Raw genomic sequence first — 26,088 nt, forward strand, 5'->3', positions numbered from 1 at the left:
AAAAACTGAGAACAAACTGAGGGTTGACGGGGGGTGGGAGGGTGGGGAGGGTGGGCGATGGGTATTGAGGAGGTCACCTTTTGGGATGAGCACTGGGTGTTGTATGGAAACCAATTTGACAATAAATTTCATATATTAAAAAAAATAATAATAAAATAAAATATAAATAAATAAATAAATAAATAAACAAACTGTGACACCAGATGAGAGCACTAAGGAGAAGGTACAGACACAAAAGATGCAGGGAATGAGCCATGAGACAAGATAAAAGGATTGGGAGACAAGACAAATTACAAAAAGAAGTTGAACCCTAGAAGTGGCCAATAAGGCAGAAACACCGAGAGAGCATGGCGTTCTGAACACCAAACGACAAGAGTACTTCAAGGAAGAAGGAAGTATCGACAATGTTAGATGCTGCTGGAAGGTCCAGTAAAAACTGAGCATGGGATTTAACAACAGGAAGTCACCGAGGATCCTGATAAAAACCACTTTTGGAGGAAGGAGGGGATTAAAAGCAACTGAAGTGGGTTCAAATAAGAGAGGGAGGAGGGACTGGTGATACGGAGTTTTGGCGACTCTTTTGGTTTTTGATGAAGACCTTGTTGCCTAAGTGACAGAAAGCATTTATTGACTGTGAAGAACTGTCTTAATGGAAAATGTACTTCATAAAAATGCCCGTTTCTCTTTTGATTACGGCTGCCATCCGCACCAGCGGAAAATCAGCAACCCTGCTCTGGACTGTATGGCTCACGCGGTAATGTTTCAACGTTAAGCGCTCTCACCCACGATCTATGTAGGCTCCACCTGGCTGTGTCTTAATCTTCTATCTTCTCGTCCATGCTTTTTCCCACGTGACTATTATGTGCACATAGTGTTGCTCTCAAAATTGTGCACATTCTTAGAAATCTCCCCAAATCCTTTGGAAAGACAGCTCACCTAGGACTTGGTCATTTTCAGCTGCTCTTGGGAAATGGCCAGTGAGTCCAACATCTGCCCAAAGGACTCTTCCAGCTCTTCTCTGAATCTTGGTATGAACTCTCCGGTCAAGAGAACCGTCAGTGACAAGGCACCGCTTACTCGGGAATGCTACGTCCTCACATTACGTAATCTGTCTTTTCCCAGAAAGTGAGACCTGTGGATTTAAGGGGAATACTTATGTTAGATGGCATGTTAACTCCAGGCCCTGAATCTCTGCTTTTATTGTCGAGGCCGTATCCTCACATGGAACTCCAGGCTAGGCTTTCTGCTGATTCTGATCAGGCTTCTGGGAACAAAAATAGCCTTAAGTGTTTGGTTTAATCCAAAGGCTCTGGAAATACAGTGTCCAAGGCTGAGATGCTATTAATATTCCCAAGGACATCCTAAGCATACTTATGGATTGATGACTTTCCCACGTACCATTACCAGACTCAAGTCCATTTCCAGCAACGATGGAAATGAGGCTGGACCCAGAATTTAAAGCACAAGGGAAGGCTTTATTGGGGCTTATGCTAGAGCATAAGGGAGGCAGCACTAAGGGAGGAATCCTCAAGCTGAGCTCAAGGAGAGGTCAGGGAAAGTTTTTAAAGAAACTTAGGTGGGAAAACGTTATTTATACCTGTGCATTTAAAGGTCACACTTCTGGGGCGCCTGGGTGGCTCAGTTGGTTGAGTGTCCAGCTTTGGCTCAGGTCATGATCTCATGGTTTGTGAGTTTGGGCCCCACGTCGGGCTCTGTGCTGACAGCTTGGAGCCTGGAGCCTGTTTCGGATTCTGTGTCTCCCTCTCTCTCTGCCCCTCTCCTGTTCGTGCTCTGTCTCTGTCTCTCAAAAATAAATAAATAAACATTAAAAAAAAAATTAAAGGTCACACTTCTTCATGTGTTATGTGTCTAACATGTTAAAATCTCCACCCCTTGCATGTGATTTTTACTATTATAATGAGGGCAAAAGTCAGTAAAAGGTCAAATCTGGCAGACACTGTGTCTCAGACTAGTTTGCTCTGATCCTTAGCTAGTGTCTTGCTCTGCAAGAGAAGTGGTAATGGCCAGCACGGAGCTTCCCAGGGGCATAGAGGCTTGTTCCCAAGGTTTTTACTGTCTCAGTACAATAGTTATATTAAAATTTGAGTCTTTGAATATATATTAAAACGTGCAACTTCACAAGTATAGTCTATTGGGAAACATACAATAACTGGTAAAAACTGAGTTTTGAGAACAGTCCAAGAGAATAAAACTACAGGCAAATCTCATACATGAACACTAGTGACACTATGTAAAAGAATAATAAATCGGCAGCTCTTTCTGCCCACAGATCCTGTCCCCATGCTTTACCAAACCATCCCTTTGCACCAGGAGGAGGAGGGGCAGAGAAGGGGGAGGATAACGGGGAGAGGGAGGAGGAGAAATCAAATCTAGCAGAAGCTGATTTAGGATGTCATCAAGGGTTTTACCCTAGGAGTACAAAGTTGATTCAAAACCTAAAGTTACGGGTGCCTGTGTGGCTCAATCAGTTAAGTGTCCGACTTTGGCTCAGGTCATGATCCCGTGGTTCATGGGTTCCAGCCCTGTGTCAGGTTCTGGGCTGACAGCTCAGAGCCTGGAGCCTGCTTCGGATACTGTGTCTCCCTTTCTCTCTGCCCCTTCCCCTCTCATGCATGCTCTGTTTCTGTCTCTCTCTCTCAAAACTAAACATTAAAAAAAAAAAAAAACCCTAAACTTAGGGCCCCTAAAAGTTAAAATATCCTAAAGTTAGGATGTCATCAGGGTATTTACCCCAGGAGTACAGAGTTCATTTAAAATCTTAAAGTTGGGGCACTTGGGTGGCTCAGTTGGTTAAGCATCTGACTTCAGGTCAGGTGATGATCTCGTCGGGTTCTGTGCTGATAGCTCAGAGCCTGGAGCCTGCTTCAGATTCTAGGTCTCCCTCTCTCTCTGCCCCTTCCCCATTTGTGCTCTCTCTCTCAAAAATAAATAAACATTAAAAAATTTTTTTTAATAAAATAAAGTTCTAAAGTTAGGGGGCACCTGGGTGCTCAGTCAGTTAAGCATCCGACTTTGGCTCAGGTCATGACACCATGGTTTGTGGGTTCGAGCTCTGTGTTGGGCTCTGTGCTGACAGCTCAAAGCCTGGAGCCTGGTTTGGATTCTGTATCTCCCTCTCTCTCTGCCCCTCCCCTGCTTGAGCCTGCTTGGAATTCTCTCTCTCACCCTCTCTCTCCCTCTCCTGCTCACATTCACACACCTGTGCTCTCTCTCTCTCTCAAAATAAATAAAAACTTAAAAAAAATCCTAAAGCCAATAAACATAATTCACCACAACAATTAAATAAAAAACATCAAGATAATGAAAAACATTTCAGAAAATTCAAGTTACATTGATGACTAAAACAACAGTAAAAATTATTAAAGACAACAAAAATATCCAGCACATAATTAAACCAGAAAATTTTCTTGAGGAGCTGGAGAGAGAGACCAATTTGTATTAAGTTAAAAGTAGGGGTGCCTGGGTGGTTCAGTCGGGTAAGTGTCGAACTTTGGCTCAGGTTACGATCTCACAGTTCGTGGGTTCAAGCCCCTCATCGGGCTCTGTGCTGACAGCTCAGAGCCTGGAGCCTGCTTTGGATTCTGTGTCTCCCTCTCTCTCTCTGCTCCTCCCCCACTTGCACTCTATCTCTTTCTCTGAAAAATAAACAAAAAACATTTTTTTAAAGTATAGATTGTTTTGCCCAAATTTATGTTTAGTTCTTTTTAAATTTTATTATTATTTTTTTTAGAGAGAGAGCACCAGGGAGAAGGCAGGAGAGGGAGAGAGAGAATTCTAAGCAGCCTCCACGTTCAGCAGAAAGCCCAACATGGGGCTCGATCCCACAACCCTGGGATCATGACGTGAGCCGAAATCAAGTTGGCTCAACCAACTAACCCACCCAAGTGTCCCTGGGTTTTAATGTGACACCAGTCAAAATTCCATTGTACATTCACTTAATGGAATACTAAAAGTATTTTTTAACTTAAAAAATAAATTTAAAAGAATGTGGGAATGCATACATGATAAACTTAGTTTTAAGAAACTGTTCAATTAATAACTTTTCAAAATGCATAAAAAGCCTTAAAAAATAATGAAAATTTAACAATTGTTATCTCTAGGTAGCATATATGGGGGGATGGGGAACTGGCTTGTTTCTCACTACCTGTGTCATGATCAACCACAAAGGAAATACTCAAGTGAAATTTACAAAACTCAAAAGTAAAAAAGGCAGAAGGTTTTTGACTTTCATAACACACATAGTTTGCAGATTAATCTAATCACTTCAAAGTATTTTCATTTTTCATAGAATAAGAGGAGAGTAGGACTTGAGGTCAAAGGAGAGTCGAAAACGGACCTTGAGTAGGAGATTGGATATGATGGACCAAACTGTGTGTCAGCTGTGAGAATCATACCGCCAAAGAGCCTGCTCCCATCTTCCCAGGTGGTGGACTCAAATTACTGAAACCCTCTGTCCATCAAGACCTTCCCAATTCACTGCACTTCTCAGACCTGTGCATACCCCAACAAGCTACCCAATCACAAACATAAATAAGGCTGTCCAATTGATGTGGAAATCTTGAAATTTGGAGCTGAGGGCCAAGGAAGAATTCTTGAGACGTCGGTGCAAAAGAACTGCTTTATTAAAGCACTGGACAGGACACGTGGGCAGGAAGAGAGCTGCACTAGAGTCCTAAAGGCATTAGGGACAGCACAAGCCTCCAAGAATTTTGGAAACAAGGTTTCCAGGACCTTGAGGGGGTAGCTGTGGTTAGGAAAATGACTAACCAGTAATAAATGACTGTTTAGTAAACCCTCAGTCATGAGACCCTTCAGCTGTGAATCAGTGGGCCATATACTTAGAGAATGATGGCTAACATGCATCTTGGGAGGTAGAAATAAAGGAAGCTTCCATAGGAATTTCTATATGTTTTAAGTAGGCATACAGGATCCTGGGGGTTTGGGATAATGCTAAGATTGCCTTTTGCCCTTAGCAAAGTGTCAACATCCAGGCAGCTGACCTCTTGGAAAACAGTCACTCTGCCTATTTCAAGGACTTGCCAATGGGCTGTAAGTTATAAAGAAATTTAATTTTTTCTTTTGCCTTTGTTCCCCACATCACAATCACTCAAGCCCACTCTTCTATCTTATCCTGAACCAAGTCACCCCATTCAAAAACCCACTGCATTTAAGTTATCGCGGACTCTCGCAGCCAACCAAACATAGACCACCAAAAGTCCCCAGGGAGGGGCGCCCCGGTGGCTCAGTTCATTAAGCAGCAGACTCAGGCTCAGGTCATGATTTTACGGTTCATGAGTTCCAGCCCCATGTTGGGCTTTGCACCGACAGTGCACAATCTTCTTGTCTCTCTGCCCCTCCCCTGCTTGCGCTTTCTCTCTCAAAGTAAATAAAAACTTAAAAAAAAAAAAAAAAAAAAAAAGACCCCATGGAGTTATCCCTAAGCCCCGCTGACGTACTCCCGTGACACCTGCTCTCACGCCGAAGCCTCCTCTCCCCTCACTCATCACAGATCCCCTAACCCATCGCCAGACGCCCCCAGGCTGCCTTCACCAACTACTGACCGCACCACCACCCTGCCCAAGCACTGTTAGGCGCCGCCCCTCTAAGCAAGCACTACAGACTTAGCCCATCACCCGAGGTTTAAAAGAACGGCACGCGACACTTCCGTTTCCGGCGCACCCCGCGCCGACCCCCTTTGCCGCTCACTCTTGGGCACGCGGACATAAGAGGGCCGCATCCTCCCAAACGCTGGAATTCAGGGCCGTGGATACACGGCAAGTAATGCTGCTGCCCGCACTGAGCGGCTTCACAGTGGGAGCGGTTGTCTTGAAATACATGCGGGTCTGAGGCCTCCGCTCACTTCTCCCGCTCTGTGTCGCTCCCTCGCTTCCAGGCCCGCGCCTCTGCAGCCCGCCCGGGCCGCCACGCATGCTCAGTATCGCGTCCTGTCCGCCGCGCCTCCGGGAGCCGCTACGCATGCTCAGTAGCGCGTCCGATGCGCAGCGCCTCCCGGGTGGGCACCTCCAGCAAGAGGGTTGGTAGCGGAATCCGAGACTTCTGATGATGGGCAGCGGGCTCTGGGGGACACAGTAGACCCGTGCGTTGAAGAGAGGTAACTCTAGGGTATTCGTATAGAGGTTGTGGAAGAGGAAAAGGGAAAGGAGACACCGGGGGCAGTAGGAGGGGAAAGCCAACTGTGAGGGCGGGCTGCGTGCCTGACCCTGAGAAAGGGGGCCCAGTGGAGGGGGGCGGGGGAGCTCTGCACGTGGCCGAGGCGCCCGGCCGCAGCAGAGCCGGGGAACTGTTGCGAATGCCAAAGCCAGAAAAAGTGCAGATCGGAACTACTGCATTTCTGGAATTGTCTGCCAGGCTCCGCTGATCATACCAACCAGCCCTACCCCAAACTCCACAGTCTGTGACACATCCTGGGAAACATCCTGGGAGAAACAAGTTACTCCATCAAAGAACAGTAGACTTCACCTGGACGCCTCCAACCTATCTGGGTTGGAGATGTCACATAAAGGCTTGGCTTTAAATGCTTCTTCAACACGCAGGAAGAGTATTTTGTCATCTTCCCAACGACAAAGTGGAGACCCAGGCCCAAATGGGACTAGTCATGTTAATATGACCTGTCGTCAGGCGGCAGCCAAGTCTCCTGGTGTACACATTTATGGCTCTTATTACTTAGGGAATCCCCAGTGGCTTAACTTTCACTGTTTAATTTCTTAGGTTTAGTAATGATGTTTTGATTATGTAGGGGTTGTATGATAATATAGATGTGATAGTATCTTTATGACCAGAGGATTCTGAAAAGATAAACAGGTAGGTAACTAAATGGAAAATAGGTACATAACAAAATGGTGAAGTTGCCGAACCTATTTTGTAGGTACATAGGCCTCATCATTATTTAGACTTTCAACCTTTTTATACTTAAAAATTGTTAGAATGCAAAGTTGGAAAAATAACGATTTCTTCTTTGACTCATGCGATGTGGGGGGATAAGTTTAAGAATTCTCTGAACTTGCACCAATGGGTTCACAAGGCTTAGGGCGGAAAGCCGCTTTCACAGGACGAAAGCCTCGGAGAACTGGTAGAGGCGGAGAGCCGCGGCTGCAGGGCTAAAGCGTCCCAGGTTTGCTAGCGAGAAATATGCCTTGTTAAGCCTGAGGTGGCATGCCCCATTCATCTTAGTCCCTAGAAAAGTTAAGGTAGACAAATACGGTGCCAGCAGTGAAGGGCTGCCTGCTTGGCACCAAGATGTTGATTTGTCTTGACCCTAACCCCTAACATCACATACCTTTGGAACCCCTTTTTCTCTCACACACATGAGTAATGATAACTGTTTTATTGTCTCTTTCGGCATGACCATCATATATGTAGTCCTTCTGATCCTAATATGGAAAAAGGACCTTACTCAGGGCTCTTGTCTCCTCGCAGACATTAGCCTCTCTCGTGTTCATTTCTGCGTCTGCTCTCTTGCTGAACATGAGAGAACTCCAGACTCAAGGTCTGCAACAATGTAATATTTATAATTTATTTCTTGATTCCCAGAATTACAGATTTCTAGCTAATTTTTGTCCTGGACTTAGTGTATGTCGGCTTACAGAACAAGAGTGCACATTATTTAGTCCTTTCAGGTTTGTTGAGATTTGCATTATAGGCTAGAACATGGCCAACACGGTAAACTTTGGAAAATAAGTGCTTGAAAATTCTGTGAATTTTGAGAACATTGTATACAATACCTCCATTATATTGATTTTTGTTATGTTGTTCAAAACTTCCTTTTATAAATATTTTTATCAGCGTAAATTTATCTTTTTTTATTCCACGTTTCTTTATACTCTGCCTTCTTTTGGGTTCATGATAATTTTTGTTTTTTAATCATTCTGCCTTTGCCCTTGACTAGTTTGGAAAATATGCACTCTGTTCCTGTTCCCTTAATGATTACTTTAAACATGGGGTTTTTTTTTCCTTAGGTTTTATTTACTTAAAATTAAAGTTTCTTTTTTTATTTTAGAGAGTATATGAGTAGGGGAGTGGGGCAGATACCAGCTGCTTCCAGTTTTTCAAAACTCAAGGACAGAAGAGTTGTGATTACTCATCACTCTTAAATCTCAGTATTTTGGGGGGTACCTGGGTGGCTCAGTCAGTTAAGCTTCCGACTCTGAATTTTGGCTCCTGATCTCATGGTTCGGGAGATTGAGCCCAGCATTGGACTCTGCACTGACAGTGTGGAGCCTGCCTGGGATTCTCTTTCTCCTACTCTCTCGCTCTCTCTCTCTGCCCCTCCCCTGCTCATGCGCACACACACTCTCTCTCTCAAATAAACATTAAAAAAAATAATAATGGAAAAGAAAAGGGAGGATTTGGGGAAATGGTGAAAAGGGACCTTGTTTATTCTATAGACTTATTTAACTTTTACACCACACGTATTGATATATTTAAATCAATTAAATCAGAGTGGCAGAAGACAATTTGTGTTAAAAAAGAATATTATCCCAAATGGCTAAAAAGTATTACCAGGTCCGTTTACACATACCAGCCAAGTTTTTTTTTTTTAAGTCTTGTTTAGTTTTAAACCTAATTACTTCCCTTGCAATTTATAAGATATATAAAAATTTACAATGCTGGCATTTCTTGATGGATTCGACACCTACAAACAAGAATTTTATGGTATACGATTTTCTTTCATGATCTTATGAAACCTGAAACTCAGGACATACATGTGCTACAAAAATCCTCTGGACATAAAATCACATACATCTTGGACCTTTCTTAATTTACTGCTTTGACTATTCCATATATTCAAACATGAAACAAAACTGTCTTTTAGCATACTGCAGTTATTTGCTCTTCTTGACTACTTCATGTTGTATTTTTTATAAATAAATGGTAATGTGACAGGAACAGAATTTCTATTATAAAGTTTATATGTAAGCAACTGGCCCAGCGTCATTACATTACACTAACTCTCCTTAATAAGTATTATCTGATGCACAGTAAGTTTCGGACTTCATGCCAGAAGCATCTCTTATCACAAGTCTTCAGTCAGCTATCTTCTTTGGTGTGAAAGCTCATTTGTTTGGAAGGTGTTCCAGGATTCCCAACATTTACGAGTTTTTTTCTTCCCCCTCAGTGAAAACTATTATATGATGGCCCCTCAAACACATCTGTTGCGGCCAGGTTTTATTTCTGTGTGACGTATAATGGGATTTCTCCTCTCAAAAAAAGATGTTGACTTTTCACCTCATTTCTAGGCCTTTCCCTAATGAAATTAGGCTACAGTGGTGGTAGATGGTTTTCCTATATTCACTGCATTTAAAAGGTCCCTCCTGGATAAGTTTTCTGGAACTGACAAAGACCAAAATTATCCTAACGTTCCCTGCATTCAGAGGGTGTCCTTTGTGTGGATTCTTTTGTATTCCGTGAGATCTGGCCCTTCACTAAAGTCTTTCCAGCGCTGTGTTCCCGAGATTTCTTTCCTGTGTGAATTTCCTCATGTGAAGTGAGAAAGAACTTGACAGAGAATGTTTTCCCACACTCATTACAGTGATAAGGTTTCTGTCCCACGTGACTTCTCTGATGAACACTGAGGTATGATTTCTCAAAAAAGGCTTTCCCACATTGAGTGCACTGATACGGTTTCTCTCCTGTGTGGCGTCTCTGGTGTCTAATGAGCTGTGACTTCTGGTTGAAGATCTGACCGCATGGAACACACCCATAGGGTTTCTCTCCAGTGTGGCACCGTTGATGGATAATAAGATGGCTTTTTTGGCGGAAAGCTTTTCCACATTCATTGCATCCGTGGGGTTTCTCTCCCGTGTGAATCAACTGATGTCTACTGAGCATTGCCATACTGCTAAAGGCTTTCTGGCATTCGAGACATACAAAGGGTTTCTCTCCTGTATGCGTTCTGTGATGGACAATGAGCATTGCCTTTCGTATGAAGGCTTTTCCGCAGTCACCGCATTCATAGGGTTTCTCTCCTGTATGAGTTCGCTGATGGACAATGAGATGTGACTTGTCTATGAAGGCTTTTCCACACTCACCGCATTCATAAGGCTTCTCTCCCGTATGAATTCTCTGATGTGTTATGAGGGATGACTTTTTATTGAAGGCTTTCCCACATTCCTTGCACTCATAAGGTTTCTCTCCTGTGTGAGTTCTTCGATGAACGATAAGCTGGGAGTTGTCTATAAATGCTTTTCCACACTCACTGCATTCATAAGGCTTCTCTCCCGTATGGATTCTCTGATGTGTTATCAAGTGTGACTTTTTATTGAAGGCTTTCCCACATTCCTTGCACTCATAAGGTTTTCTTCCTGTATGATTTCTCTGATGTACAATGAGCTGTGATGTGTGTACGAAAGCTTTTCCACACTCATTGCATTCATAAGGCTTCTCTCCTATATGAGTTCTCTGATGTGTCAGGAGATGTGAGTTTTTACTGAAGGCTTTCCCACATTCCTTGCATTCGTACGATTTTTCTCGTGTGTGAGTTCGCTGGTGAACAACAAGCTGAGACTTACTGCAGAAGGTCTTTTCACATTCTTTACATGCATAGGGTCTGTCTCCTGTATGAGTTCTCTGATGGATAAGTAGGTTTGACTTCTGCATGAAACCTTTCCCACAGTCACTACACTCAAAAGGTTTCTCTCCTGTGTGTGTGCGGTAATGCAACCTGAGCTTTGTCTTCTCTCTGTAGGCTTTGCCACACTCTTTGCATTCGTAGGGTTTCTCTCCCGTGTGAGTCCTGTGGTGTAAAATGAGATGATACTTCGTTCTGAAAGACTTTGGACACTCAAAACATCCATACGGTTTCTCTCCTGTATGAGTTCTCTGGTGCAGAGTCAGATGACATTTTGTACTGAAAGCTTTCTGACATTCAGGGCATCTGTACGGCTTCTCTCCTGTGTGAGTTCTCTGGTGGATTATGAGCTTTGACTTATACCTGAAGGATTTGGGACATTCACTGCATTCATAAGGTTTTCCTTCTGTGTGAATTCTGTGATGTCTTTTGAGATTTTTCACCGTGCTGAAAGTCTTCACACAGAAATTATGTTCACTGTACTGGGCTGAAGTATGGCAGGTTTCATGTAGGGTATGGAAAAATGATTTCCCATGGCCACTTAATTCATTGGAATTCATTTCTGCAGAATTTTTATTCTGAAGTTTTGAATCTGAATATTGTTTCAAACGTATTCCTCTTGAGAAACACTGAAGGGGTCTTTCTGCAAACGGAACAAAGTTTTGCTCAGAGAAAAAATTTTTCCCAATGCATTATTTTCATTATTGCTTAACAGATTCATCATTCTCAATATTTTCCTGATACTAATCCTAAACCTGCCACATTACTTCAGGGAAAAGAAAAAAATCCTATCATTATGAAATGGAGGGGGATGGAATCTCAAGTCCCTATCTAAAGAGAATGGAGAAAGTGACACAGCAGGTGCACAGAAGTCAGAGGCATCCAATAAAAGAAATAGATAATAAGTAATGAACTGAAGGACATGGGTGTCATCAAATTTTGGAGGGAATCTATGAAATCTCTAGAAGCGTAACAGAAGGGCTATGTGGGGGTGCCCAGGTGGCTCAGTTGGTTGAATGTCCACAACTTCAGCTCAGGTCATTATCTTATGGTGTGAGGGTTCAAGCCCCATGTTGGGCTTTGCACTGACAGTGCGAGCCTGCTTGGGATTCTCTGTCTCCCCTTCCCTCTCCCCTCCCCTGCTCACTCTCCCTCTTTCTCGAAAACAAACATAAAAAAAAAAAAAAAAGCATACCTCTTTAAAAAAAAAAAAAAAAAGGAGAGCTAAGTGAATATGGGTAAGACATGGGGAAAATGGGTTGTGTCTAACAAGCTGCAAAAGAACAACTGAGCCAAAAAGGAAAGACCGAATGAAACAGGCCAAGATCTGACCCAGGGCAGATAAAAGGAGGTACGTCTTCTCTGAGGTGGCTAGCAAATGAGTCATACATGGTAAGAGAAGGAAGCACCATTCACACTGGTGACCTCTGTTCACTCAAAGTCACCTCTAAAGGTTCAAAGACGATGAGAAAAAAACCCCAAAATAACAAGGGTCCCAAAGCGCCAAGATCAACTGTCACTTGGCTTCCGCTAACTCCCACTGCACTGGTATACTCACCTGGACCACACGAACTTGGGAATTCTCTCTCTACCAGTCCTTGCACTCCTCTCTCCACGTGAACCGTTGCTTCTGGCCAGGGAGCGTGATAACCTGTCAAGGGGTCATCACAGAGAACTGAGCAGTATTAGGGCCTATTGAAGGAAAGTTCTGTTTTAGGGAACAGACAGTAAATCTCAGCAGAACAGAAACTCTTTATTCCAAAAATGAAAATAAGTACCATCACTGGTCATAAGGAAAATAGGTTCTATCACCTTTCCAAGTCCAAAATCATTAAGGATATCAGAGTACCCATAAATTGTAGCAATGGGGGGGGAAAAGGGCAATTAATGGGCTCATGCTGAGATATTTAGGAAAGTTGTCTTTACCCAATGACATTAGGTTGCTGTAATTTTCCAACATCACATCCCGGTAGAGGTTCTTCTGAACAGTATCTAGCAGCTCCCATTCTTCCCAGGTGAAATCCACAGCCACATCACTGAATGACAATAAGCCCTGTAATAACATAACCCTTTTTGATCTGGAGTTAATATAATGGAAAAAAATGTAGGAGATAGATATTATTCTGATTATTTTTGCTATAGACATTTATAAACAAGTATTTCTCTATGCCTAGTTTTGATTTATGCTTTGTGGGCTAATAACTTCATTTAAGCTATCCTTTCTGCATTCTTCATTCACTTCACTCATTCATTCACCCATGCAAAATGTTGCTAAAACTTTGCCTAAAAACCAGCTGCAACCCACCTTAGGAGTGTTTAATGTTGGGGCGCCTGGGTGGCTCAGTTGGTTAAGTGTCCGACTCTTGAGCTCAGCTCAGGTCATGATCTCACGGTTTGTGAGATCAAGCCCCGAGTCGGCTCTGTGCTGACAGCGCGGAGCCTGGTTGGGATGGATGATTGATTCATTCATTCATTCATTCTCTCTCTCTCTCTCTCTCTCCCGCCCCCTGCCCCTCTCTGCCCCTCCCCATTCACACGTGCGCATACTCTTTTCTCTCAAGTTAACTTTTTAAAAATGAGTAATGTTACCTACTGTAATAGGAATACATATGCACTAAAAAAGGAAATAAAGCAGCCTTCATGTAGCTTCTGATAGTGCAGAGTGGCAAGTACACTCCTTGACAGAGTTGACATATGGGAAGACATTATGGTTTAAGGGTTACGACAGAAGTATACTCAAGTTAAAACATGGGCACAAGTAGGTGGAGAAATAACAGTGCTGAAGAAGTGGTCAAGCTAGAGCTACATCCGGTATGTTCAGTGGTGTGTCCCACAGTAAGAGCTAGAAGAGGTGGGAGCCATGGGTCTTCCAAAGGGAGGACGAGTTCAAAGTGTTAAATCCTGGGGAGCCTGGGTGGCTCGGTCAGTGGAACAGCTGACTCTTGATTTCAGCTCAGGTCATGATCTCACGGTTCGTGGGTTCAAGCCCCAAGTTGGGCTTTGTGCTGACAGCGCTGAGCCTACTTGGGATCCTCTCTCTCCCCCTCTCCTGCTTGTGCTCTTTCTTTTTCTCTCAAAATAAATAAAGTTAAAAAAAAAAAGTGTTAAGTACCATACTGGCTTCAAGAAACTGCAACAAGTTCAGCGAGACAAAAGAGGCCAAAGAGAACAGATGCCCTGGGCACAGGCAGCAACAGACCTTGGAGCAAGTGTTTACATTTCCTATAGACACTTGGTAGACACTATAGTGTTTTTCTTTTTTCTTTTTTTTTTTTTTTTAAGTTAGTTTATGTATGTAATCTCTACACCAAATGCAGGCCTTGAACTCATGACCCCAAGATCAAGAGTCACATGCTCTTCCAACCGAGCCAGCCAGGTGCGCCTGCGGTGTTTTTCATATACAAAAGTATGTTATGCTCAGAATTACCTTTTAGAAATTGACTGTGCTACATATTAACTCATGATACAAAAGCAAACAGAAAGCACTTACTATGTATTGCTCTAAACACTTCATATGTGTTAACACAATGATCTGCACAATGACCCTTAGGTGAGCATTACTCTTTGCAAATAAGAAGATATTTTTTTTAAGTTTTCTAGCTATGCCTTTTATATCTCCTACATTTCCTTAGGAAGATGACCGTTCACTGGGTCCATACTCTGGAGAAGGACAGGAGAGGAAGACCCATCGATGTTTGAGGACACTTCTTCACAATGCCTGGGAAATATTTACTCAAAAAGTTCATGTGCTTCCTCCTTATATACAAAGTAAATCCCTTTTTTAAAAAATGTTTATTAATTTTTGAGAGAGAGAGAGACAGAGCATAAGCAGGGGAGGGGCAGAGAGAGAGGAAGACACAGAATTGGAAGCAGGCTCCAAGCTCTGAGCTGTCAGCACAGAGCCTGATGCGGGGCTCAAACTCACAAGTGGTGAGATCATGACCTGAGCGCAAGTCAGACACTTTAACTAACTGAGCCACCCAGGTGCCCCTATTCAAAGTAAATCTTATAACATGTTTTTATTCTTTTGTGATGGTTTCCAGTATTACCACAGATATGTCTGCAGCTCAGCTCTGGATCCCACTGCTTATGTGGCAGTGTTCCAACTGTTAGTACCTTGCAACATGTGACATGCAGATTAGCTAGAACCCCCTTCCTCATTGGCTCCTCTGGATCATTTATTCCGTCTCTGGGTCTAAGCACGTCTCTCCCAGCTACAATGTATCTATATACATAGTTCACTTTGATTGCGTACGTGTTTTAAATTGTTAACTAGTTAATTAGTTGTCACACAATGTTACATTAGTTTCAGTTGTATAATAGAGACTCAACAAACTATAGTCATGTCGTGTTCACTGCATGTGTAGCTGTCTAAATACAATACTATTACAATATCATTGATTACATTCCCTATGCTGTACATTAAAAAAATTTTTTTTAATTGTTTTATTTTAGAGAGAAAGAGAGTGTGAGTAGGGAAGGGGCAAAGGGAGAGAGGGAATTTTAGGCTCTCAGCGTGAAGCCTGATATGGGACTCAATTCCAAGATCCTGGGATCATGACTTGAGTGAAATCAAGAGCCGGCCGCTCAACCGACTGGGCCACCCAGGTGCTACCCTATGCTGTAGCTTTTATGCTCATGATTTCTTCATTCCAAAATTGAAAGCCTGTATCTTCCACTTCCCTTCACCCATTTTGCCCAACTCCTCACTCCCTTACCAACTCTGGCAAGCATCAGATTGTATGCATTTTTGTAAACCTCTAGAAATATGGGAAATAAACAGCTCACCTGGGACTTGGTCATTTTCAGCATTCAGGTGTCTCCGGTGTCAAGAGTATCCTCAGGATGAATTTCTAGACTCGAGATCTACTTTTTTTCCTTTATAGGAGGTGCCTCATTCTGGGAAGGCAGCATCTGTGGATTCAAAGAAAGATTTGTTTGGCATGGAAATAATAATAAAAGCAAGTTCCTGTGCAGGCAAGGAACTGTTTTTAAGCGTCTTCTTTTCTCACTTAACCCTACAATCCTAGTGGCTAGACTATAATTACTCCATTTGAAGGAAAAGAAAGATCAAACACCTAACTAAAAGCCACACGGTAACTGGTGGACCGAGGATTAAGACGCAAACCCTCAGAAATGATAGAATCTGATTCCAGGGAAATTACCAGAATGATGAATTACCCTTTCAGCCTAATCAACTAAAAAAAAATGGGGGAAATATCTAAAACAACTATTTTCAGACACAGAAGTCAGAGAAGAAGGGGAACATTTGTGTGCTGAGACTCACTGCCTGGAGACCTTCTAGGCCACAGTTGGGGAGAAGGAACCCAAAGAGTCTAGCAGGCTTGCTGAATTAATGATAAAAAAGTCAAAGTCTGAGGAAGCAAAGATGACGAGCACTTGCCAGGCAGTATACCAGAGAAGAGAGAGAGGGAAAACTCACTCTGCAGATGCACAGAGGGTTCTTTTGAGTCTCTGGCTAAGGTCTAATGAACTGTGAGGAAAGGAGAAGGTCCAACAATTCCTGGAGCTCACACCAGATCAGGAACAGCCAGTGTTCCCACTAGCCTGGGTGCAAAGACCTTCTAGTATGCCTGTTTTTCAAATGTGCAGAGGTCTCAGGAGAATATTACCTCAATAATGGGGACAAAATGTGCAGAGGTCTCAGGAGAATATTACCTCAATAATGGGGACAAAATAAGACCAAAAAGACTCTTATGGCCCCACCTAAGAAAGCTTAAAAGAAAGCCTCCAAAGAATCAAAACTCTTTCAGAGTAACTTGGTTACATCCCAGAGCAAACCTCAAAAGTAGTAAAAGGAATAAAAGAAAATCCTGCAAACAGTGTGAAGCTGACGATATATGATATCCAATCAAAAATGACCAGAGATGCAGAGAAGCAAGGAAATATGACCCATGGCTAGGGGGGAAATCAAGCAAGAGAAAGAGACAAAAATGGCCAAAGGGAGAGACCTGGCACCCAGTACACTAAAAACGCTATCATAGGCACACCTGGGTGGCTCAGTAGGGTGAGCTCAGGTCATGATCTAGTGGTTTGTGGGTTCGAGCCCCATGTCGGGCTCTGTGCTGACAGCTTGTAGCCTGGAGCCTGCTTTGGATTCTTTGTCTCCCTCTATCTCTGTCCCTCCCCTGCTTGTGCTGTCTGTCTGTCTGTCTCTCTCTCTCTCTCAAAAATAAACATTAAAAAATTAAAAACAAATGCTATTATATATATACTCCATATATTCAACACATTAGAGACAAGCATGAACATGATGAAAAACTATTAAAATGTTTAACAAATGTGACTGAAACACTAGGAGGACATTTATGTTTACCTCATACCAAAATTAATTCAAATAGATTACAGTTGTAAGAATTGAAACTGTGACACTTCTAGAAGAAAGCACAGAAAAAATTTTTTAAGTTTATTTATTTGTTTTAGGAGAGAGAAGAGAGAAGGGGGAGGAAGCGGGGCAGAGAGAGAGAGAGAAAGAGAGAATCCCAAGCAGCCTCTGTGCTGTCAGTGCACATGAGATCATGACTTGAGCTGAAATCAAGAGTTGAATGCTTAACTGACTGAGCCATCCAGGAGCCCCAAGCACAGAAAAACTTTAAGTGATCTTGGATTAGGCAAAGATTTATTACAGGGCACAAAACGCACAATAAACAAAAAAAAAAATTGATAAATTGGACTTCCTCATTACTAAAAATTTTTGATATGCAAAAGATCGTTGTAAAATGAAGGATCAAGCCAGAGGAGGTTAGAGTAAAACATTAATGAAGTGCATACTTGATTGAAAGACTTCTATGTAAAAAATATGAAGAATTTTTCTGGGGCGCCTGGGTGGCGCAGTCGGTTAAGCGTCCGACTTCAGCTCAGGTCACGATCTCGCGGTCCGTGAGTTCGAGCCCCGCGTCAGGCTCTGGGCTGATGGCTCGGAGCCTGGAGCCTGTTTCCGATTCTGTGTCTCCCTCTCTCTCTGCCCCTCCCCCGTTCATGCTCTGTCTCTCTCTGTCCCAAAAATAAATAAAAAACGTTGAAAAAAAAATTAAAAAAAAAAAATATGAAGAACTTTTCCAACTTCACAAAAGAGACAATCTAGTAAAAAAAAGGAACAAAAGATTTAAACAGACACTTCCTCCCAAACATAGAGAGACAGCAATTAAGCACATGAAAAACTGTTTTAGGTTACACAACGAAAGCAAATTAAAACCAAAATAAAATATTGCTACAAACCTGTTAGAATGGTCATTTATTTATGTGTTTACATATGTGTGTATATATGTATTTATTTATATAATTAAGCTCTAGGCCCAATGTAGAGCTCCAACTCATGACCCTGAGATCAAGACTTGCCAGGTGCCCCAGAATGGCTATAATTTAAAAGACTGAGGGGCACCTGGGTGGCTTAGTTGGTTGAGCATCTGAGTTCGCTCAGGTAATGATCTCACGGTTTGTGAGTTCGAGCCCCACAATGGGGGCTCTCTCTCTCTCTCTGCCCATCCTCCACTGGCACTCCCTCGCTCAAAAAAAAGAAAAAAACAAAAGAACTGATAAGTGTTATTGTATGTAAATTATACCTCAATCAGGCTAACTTTTGCCTACAAAAGCAAAACAAATACAGGCTGTCTGCCTCTGAAAACAAAGTTTGTGTCCTTCAATTCTGCAATGAAGTCTCAACTAAAATCTCAAATACTTATCTCTAGTTGAGACTTTATCTTCACACAGAATCCCAGCTGGATCTCTTATGTACTCCGAGCAGTGCTGACTGTTAAAGAATTAATTCTGGCTATGCAAAATTAATTTACCACAGAGTAATGTGGAGATGCCAGGACATCCTGGAAATACTTGGACACAGTTTATTACTCTCAATATCACACTGCTGAGAACTCTGAAAGAAAATACAACTCTGTGTCTTAGACTGTAGGAGAACTGAAGAAAACAGAACTGGATTTCAAAGACAATGGGAGAAAGAAATTTATAGGCCAATTGCATTTATTAGCTTCTCTATAAAAACCTGAAATAGGGGCGCCTGGGTGGCGCGGTCGGTTAAGCGTTGGACTTCAGCCAGGTCACGATCTCGCGGTCTGTGAGTTCGAGCCCCGCGTCGGGCTCTGGGCTGATGGCTCGGAGCCTGGGGCCTGTTTACGATTCTGTGTCTCCCTCTCTCTCTGCCCCTCCCCCGTTCATGCTCTGTGTCTCTCTGTCCCAAAAATAAATTAAAAAAAGTTGAAAAAAAAATTTAAAAAAAAACCTGAAATAAGGGACTCCTGGCTGGCTCAGTGGGTAGAGCATGCAACTCTTTTTTTTTTTTTTTAATGGTATTCTCTTTTTTTAATGTTTATTTATATCTGAGAGAGAGAGAAGAGTGAGCGCACATGAGAGGGAGAGGGGCAGAGAGAGAGGGAGACAGAGGATCCAAAGCTGAAAGCACAGAGCTTGATGCAGGGCTTGAACTCATCAACCACAAGATCATGACTTGAGCCAGAGTCAGACGTTTAACCGACTGAGCCACCCAGGCGCCCTGAGGATGTAACTCTTGATCTCAGGGTTGTGAGTTTGAGCCCCATGTTGGGTGCAGAGATTGCTTAGGAAAAAAATAATTTTAAAAAAACTCGAAATAAAATGCTAGATAACTGTATCCACTGGTATGTAGGAGGTATATACTAGGAAAACTGAATACAGAAGAACTGTACTATGCACAGCTGACTTTATTCCAGTAATGCAAGGATAGTTTAATAAGAACCATTTAATTCTCTCAAAAGATGAAGAAAAGAGATGTCAGAAAACCCCAAGCCACTCAATTAAAAAATATATATATTACTAAACTAGAAATAGACAAGAAAGAGTATCTACAAAATAATCCACAGCACATTTCTTTAAACTCAGGGACATGGATAACCTCTCACTGAACCTTTAGTCAAAAATGTACCACAGATCAGAACCTGAGCAATAAAATGGGCAAAATCAATTGAAAGAAGACTGGAAAAAAACCAAAACTGTCATTATGCAACTGTTTTGAGATCAATATAAACATCAATTGGAATTTCACATTCAAACAACAATTAAGGTTTAAAAAGGGTTAAAAGCAGTATTTACAATACCAGCAAAACCTATGAAGTACCTGGGGGGAACCTGTGCAAGGTAACAGATTATAGCAAAAGAATGCAAATCGTAAGCAGTCAAATGGAGAGAGGGACAAGAGGGTGAGGTTCGGGAGGATCCCAAACCAGAAGTTTCCATTGTCCTATGCTCTGGGAGTCGGGACACATTACTTATCCGTCCAGCATATCCACGAATGCCAATATGTAGGGTATTGCCACCACAGAGGTGCGTCTGAGTTTCAGTGCCTGTAGTTTTTATTAGAATTTCAGTAATCCGTAAGCAGGACTGATTTAATCACTGGCCATTTGACTCAGCCCCCAGCACCACCACCATCTGGGAGCTAAGGCTGGTCTCACCAGGCTCAAAGCCCCCACCCTCTAATCGCATGGTTGGTCTTTCTGGCATAAACAGCCCCATGCCAAGTCTCTTCATTGGCATAAACTACCCATAGACCCACCATGAATAATAACAGGGACACGCCTGTCACTTAGGACATTCCAACAATTTAGAGGCTACCTCCCAGGAACTGGGGACAAAGCCCAGGCAAATGGTTTATCACAAAATACCTAGCAAAAGACTAAGTTTCTAAGTACGTGACTCTTCTCTAAAATGAGTAAAGACAAACTTGTAAGTTTTAAAATTGGCCAACGTAATATATAAAGATGTTGAATCACTATGTTGTACACCTGTAACGTGGTTGTATCAACTGTAATGAAATTTGAAAATTAAAGTAAATAAAATAAAACTGGCCAATGAACATATAAAAAGATAATCGGGGCACCCAGGTGGCTCAGTTGGTTAAGTATCCGACTCTTGATCTCGGCTCAGGTCCTGATCTCACGGTTTTGTGAGTTTGAGTCCCACATCAGGCACTGTGCTGACAGCGCGGAGCCTGCCTAGGATTCTCTCTCTCCTGTCTCTCTGCCCCTCCCCGACTCATGCTGTGTCTTTCTCTCTCTCAAAATAAATAAACATTAAAATTAAAAAAAAAAATGGGACGCCTGGGTGGCTCAGTTGGTTGAGCGCGCTGACTTCGGCTCAGGTCATGATCTCACGGTCCGTGAGTTCGAGCCCTGCGTCGGGCTCTGTGCTGACAGCTCAGAGCCTGGAGCCTGTTTCGGATTCTGTGTCTCCCTCTCTCTGACCCTCCCTCGTTCATGCTTGGTCTCTCTCTGTCTCAAAAATAAATAAACGTTAAAAAAAAATTTTTTTTTAAAAATTAAAAAAAATATATAATCAACCATCATAGTTATGGGAATAGTACATATGGAGACCACAACGAGAGGACTTTGACACCCAAAAGATGGTCAAAAACAAGAATGAAAATACTAAGTGTTGGAAAGCTTACTGATCAACAGACACTTTTACAATACTGATGAGAGAGTAAGGTGGTACAAGAGAAATTTGGCTTTTCCTTCTAGATGAAAATTCATCTATTTTATGTCAGAAATTATACTTCTGGGCTAGACTATATAAATTCTCACAATGACTAGGAGATATATAAGACTTTGGAACTTCACTACTTTTAACAGCCGAAACCCAGAAACAATACGAATGTCCAACAGTAGGAGAATGAACTAGCGTGAACTACACTATATTCATGCAATGAAATTCATTTTAATGAGCCAAACTTACATGCAAGATGGATGAATCACAGACTTTTTTTTTTTTAATTAAAAAAACAAAATTGGGGGCACCTGGGTGGCTCAGTCGGTTAGGCGTCCGACTTCAGCTCAGATCATGATCTCACAGTCCATGAGTTTGAGCCCTGCATCGGGCTCTGTGCTGATAGCCTGGAGCCTGCTTCTGATCCTGTGTGTCTCTCTCTGCCCCTCCCCTGCTCATGCTCTGTCTCTGTCTCAAAAATAAAAACATTTAAAAAATGTTTTTAATAAATAAATTAATTTAAAAAATTTTTTTTTTATTTTAGAGAGAGTGTGAGCAGGGGAGAGGGGCAGAGGGAGAGAGCATCTTAAGCAGGCTCCAGGCTGAGCATTGAGCCTGACACAGGGCTTGATCCCATGACCCTAGGATCATGACCTGAGCTGAAATCGAGAGTCAGATGCTCAACTGACTGAGCCACCCAGGCGCCCGCAATCACAGCCTTGTAATGAATCAAGAAAAGCAAGCCTCAGAAGACCACATTATAAGATTCTTTTTTTTTTTTTTTAACGTTTATTTATTTTTGAGACAGAGAGAGAGCATGAACGGGGGAGGGTCACAGAGAGGAGACACAGAATCTGAAACAGGCTCCAGGCTCTGAGCTGTCAGCACAGAGCCCGACGGGGAGCTTGAACTCACGGACCGTGAGATCGTGACCTGAGCCGAAGTCGGACGCTTAACCAACTGAGCCACCCAGGCGCCCCATAAGATTCTTATTATAACACTTACAAACTAGAAAAATTAAAGAGTGTACTCTTATGGTATTCATAGACGTGATAAAATTATAAAAGTCAAGGGAATACTACATACTAATTTGTGAACAGTAGTTCCAAAGTTTGGGAGAGTTAAAAGGAGGGACTAGGAAGATGAATAAGCATGGAGACTTTTCCATTTTTAAATAATCAAATATGACCTTTAATTAAACAAAACTATAAAGAAAAGCTGAGGTTAATCACCTTTTTCTAAATGGGGCTATCACAGTAGAAAAGACTCATAAAAGGATGATACACCCACTGTCGCTAAAGATGTAGAAAAGCCTGGCACATGGTGTGTGCAAGCATTACATAATGGAACATTACTGGGGAGTTTGGTAAAACTAAACCAGAAGCCTTTGAAATATGCATTTAAGCCGGCCTACTTTTATATATTAAAAAAGGAAAATAGTTACAAAATATAATTCGGTTTAAAAATACATTTCAGGGGCGCCTGGGTGGCTCAGTCGGTTAAGCGTCCGACTTTAGCTCAGGTCACGATCTCCCGGTCCACGAATTCGAGCCCCGCGTGGGTCTCTGGGCTGATGGCTCAGAGCCTGGAGCCTGCTTCCGATTCTGTGTCTCCCTCTCTCTCTGCCCCTCCCCCATTCATGCTGTGTCTCTCTCTGTCTCAAAAATAAATAAACGTTAAAAAAAATTAAAAAAAAAATACATTTCAAAATAGTACAGACACTTTAAGGTGATTTTTATCTGCTTTTATTGATGATAAGTCTATAACCATAACTTCCTTTTGTCAAGTACCTACCTGTTATGGACTTAATATTTATGTCCTCTAGGTGGCGCCTGGCTGACTCAGTCAGTAGAGCATGCCACGCTTGATCTCAGGGTCCCGGGTTGTGAGTTCAAGCCCTACCTAGGGCGGGGAACCTACTTAAAAAAAAAAAAAAAAAATTCACACCCCAAACCCAGGTATAGTTGTGTATTTGGACACAGGGCCTTTGGGAGATAATTAGGTTTGATGAGGTCATGAAGGTAGGGCCCTCAGGAGTACCTCTGTGAGGTAGATACCAATTTGTCTGAATGGGAAAAATGCGAATTATAGATAGAACTTGGTACCTCACCCCAAATCACACAAGTAGCAGAACGGACATAAAAGGCTAGGACTAACATGATTTCACTTGCATGCAAACACGTATACACTGGCTGACACGCGCACACAGTGTTTATGGCATAATTTTTAACAACGGATCTATTTATGGCAGGTATACTCGTGATCACTTTGCTATTCTTTCGAGTTCTCTTTATGCTTAAAATTCAGTATGAAAAGCTGGGAAACGTAATACTTCAATGCTTCATACACACCCAAATGTCTGTCTACCTGAGGCCTCCTCGCGTGCCAACCCCACCCACCTCTCCCACGGACGCCAGGCTGCTGCACACCCTGCCCTTCGCTCTTGCACCTCCTCACAGCCCCCCAGACAGCTATTTTCACAGGGATCACGAACCCCTCGGATGCTCGAACTCGGACCACAGGAGCCCCAGACGACTAACCCCCAATCCTTTCCTCACCGACCGGACCCCGATGGGCCTCTGGGTCAGTGGCTCCCCCAGAGCCTCTGTCTACGGCCTGGGGGCGCGTTCCGAAGCACACCTGTCACTGTCAGCAGGAATAGTCTCTCGTCCTAAACACTGATGCCAGCCGAAGACTCCGACAGCCTCCAAACCGCCTTAAACAAGCACCTTCCTACGAGCACCCACCGCAAACCGCAGCTCAGGTCGAGGAATTCCCACAACGCGGGACTCTGAAAGGCGCCTGCAGAAACCTCACAGGACCTCGACCGCGAATCTGTGACCTTACGCCGTGAGAACCCAATCCTCAGTACGCCACTTCCGCTTCCGTTCACCTGGTGTGCTGGCCCGTGTCCAGGGCCATTACTCAGATTCAGTAGCACTTTGGAGTGAGCGGTCAAGCCACAAACCCTCACTCCGGCCCCGGCTAGAATTACCGCTGGCTCACTCCGCCGCGACGATTTCGCTGCGTATTGGTGGGAGCGGCCATTGCGGATCGTGCCCGCCATCTTGCGTCGTGCGCTGTACGGAGAGCGAGATGGCCACCGTAGGCGACCGGAGTAGGCCGGCCAGACACGAAAGGTGCAAATCCAGCCCATCCTTTCTCCACTTTTCGAGACTTCTCATGTCCGGTTCTTCCACCTCGGCAGCGGCTGTCAGTGCCGTCGCGCATGCTTAGTTGGACCTCAGCGCTCTCTCCTGCAGTCTTCCAACCTCACCGGGACGCTAAGCCAATCACAGACCAGGCCTGAGCCGGAAATGGCCGCTCCCGCTCTGTCTCGTCGCCCTTTGGAAGCCGCTCTGAGGGCGCGGCCATATTGGGAAAGTCTGGATCCGTACAGGGAAGAGCGGACTTCAGGGCTGGGAATCCGGAGGCGTTCACGGCACGTTTGAGAAAACGGGGATTAGGAGGCTAGAACTGGATCTGGAGGAGCAGGGGCGGTACGAGGAGAGCGCTCTGGATGTGTGCTTCGCGATGAGAGACGGTTGTGAAGCATTCACTGGGACCCGAGGTCCACGCCAGAAGATTAACTCTTGTATCTCGTGTCCCAACATAAACTGAGTACATTAAAGAAGGATCCTGTGTATCCTCGTTAGTCACAGTCCACCAGTCATTTGTTTTTGTGAATACCGCACAGATAATGATCCCAGCAGCATTATTTAGTCGGTTTCCCCCACTGCTATGTAGGACCATCTGTCATAAATCAAGTCTCCTTACCTTCATGGCTCTGACTTAGGACGTTCTGTTCCACTGGTCTCTTTGTTTATCCCTGTGCCGGTACCACTATGTTTTAGCTATGGGAGCTTTCCAAGTCTTCACAATCCGATAAAGCAAGGTCTCCTACCATATTCTTTTTCTATGAGCCTGTCTTTGTTCTTTAGGCCCTTTATATTTTCAAATAAGATTTTTTAAGTTTATTTTTGAGAGAGACAGAGACTGTGAGTGGCAGAAGGGCAGAGAGAGGGACAGAAAGAATCCCAAACAGGCTCCCGCCTTCAGCACAGAGCCTGAAGCACAGCTCCAACCCAGGAACCATGAGATCATGACCTGAGCCAAAATCGAGTCAGACACTTAACCAACTGAGTCATCCAGACACCCCCATATTTTCAAATAAAATTTTAACTCACCTTGTGAACTTCCACACACACAGAAGTGTTTGTGGAAAAAATCTAGAATAGCATTCCAGGGCTATCTCTGTGAAGGATCGGGACCATTGAAAATGATAAGAAGGAGGAACGCCTGGGTGGCTCAGTCAGTTAAGCATCTGACTTTGGCTCAGATCATGATCTCCAGGTTCGAGAGTTCGAGCCCCATGTTGGGCTCTGTGCTGACAGCTCAGAGCCTGGAGCCTGCTTCCGATTCCGTGTCTCCCTGTCTGTCTGCCCCTCCCCGACTTGCACTCTGTCTTTTTCTCTCTCTCTCTCTCTCTCTCTCTCTCAAAAATAAATATTAAAAATTTAAAAATGATGTAAGGGTGTTTACTGGAAAGGGATAAATAGGGCTTCTGGAATGTTCTATGGCTTGATCTGAGTGGTAGCACATAATTATTAACACATGGGTGTTGCCATTTTATGTTAAACTAACACATATGTGTGTGATTGTATTTAATATACTTTTCTGTATGGTATATTCTAGAATACAAATGTTTTAATAATTGTACATACTCCACTTTACACAGCTGGCAACTAGGTAGAATTAATAGATTTTTAGTTACAGGCAACAACTGCCTTCACTTTTATGAATACTTCACAGAACCAAATAGCTTAAACATCCCAAAAGAGACGATTGTGTTTGGGGTGCCTGGCTTGCTCAGTTGGTGGAGCATGTGACTCTTGATCTTGGGGTTGTGAGTTTGAATCCCACATTGGGTGTAGACATTACTTAAAAATAAAATCTTTAAGGGGCACCTGGGTGGCTCAGTCAGT

General features: G+C 43.2%; 1 protein-coding gene across 14 annotated transcripts; it reads right to left on the reverse strand.

The window, feature by feature from the left end:
• Window positions 1–7,529: 7,529 nt before the first annotated feature.
• LOC109252943 (zinc finger protein 260-like) lies at window positions 7,530–24,380 on the reverse strand. Of its 14 annotated transcripts, none has more exons than XM_053905703.1 (6): window positions 23,744–24,380; window positions 22,898–23,022; window positions 15,398–15,523; window positions 12,536–12,678; window positions 12,168–12,260; window positions 7,530–11,252 (listed from the first exon to the last, which is right to left on the reverse strand). In XM_053905703.1, exons 4-6 carry the CDS (start codon window positions 12,672–12,674, stop codon window positions 9,394–9,396), a joined length of 2,091 nt encoding a protein of 696 aa, XP_053761678.1. In that variant the 5' UTR covers window positions 12,675–12,678; window positions 15,398–15,523; window positions 22,898–23,022; window positions 23,744–24,380; the 3' UTR covers window positions 7,530–9,393. The 14 variants fall into 14 exon arrangements, with proteins under 14 accessions (XP_053761678.1, XP_053761677.1, XP_019280968.1 ...); XM_053905702.1 differs by having other exon boundaries at window positions 12,536–12,687; XM_019425423.2 differs by having other exon boundaries at window positions 8,387–11,252; window positions 12,536–12,662; window positions 22,898–23,019; window positions 24,099–24,380.
• Window positions 24,381–26,088: the final 1,708 nt, after the last annotated feature.

This window comes from Panthera pardus, unplaced genomic scaffold, assembly GCF_024362965.1.
Source record: "Panthera pardus isolate Hobbes unplaced genomic scaffold, ASM2436296v1 HiC_scaffold_18, whole genome shotgun sequence".
Lineage (NCBI taxonomy): Eukaryota > Metazoa > Chordata > Mammalia > Carnivora > Felidae > Panthera > Panthera pardus.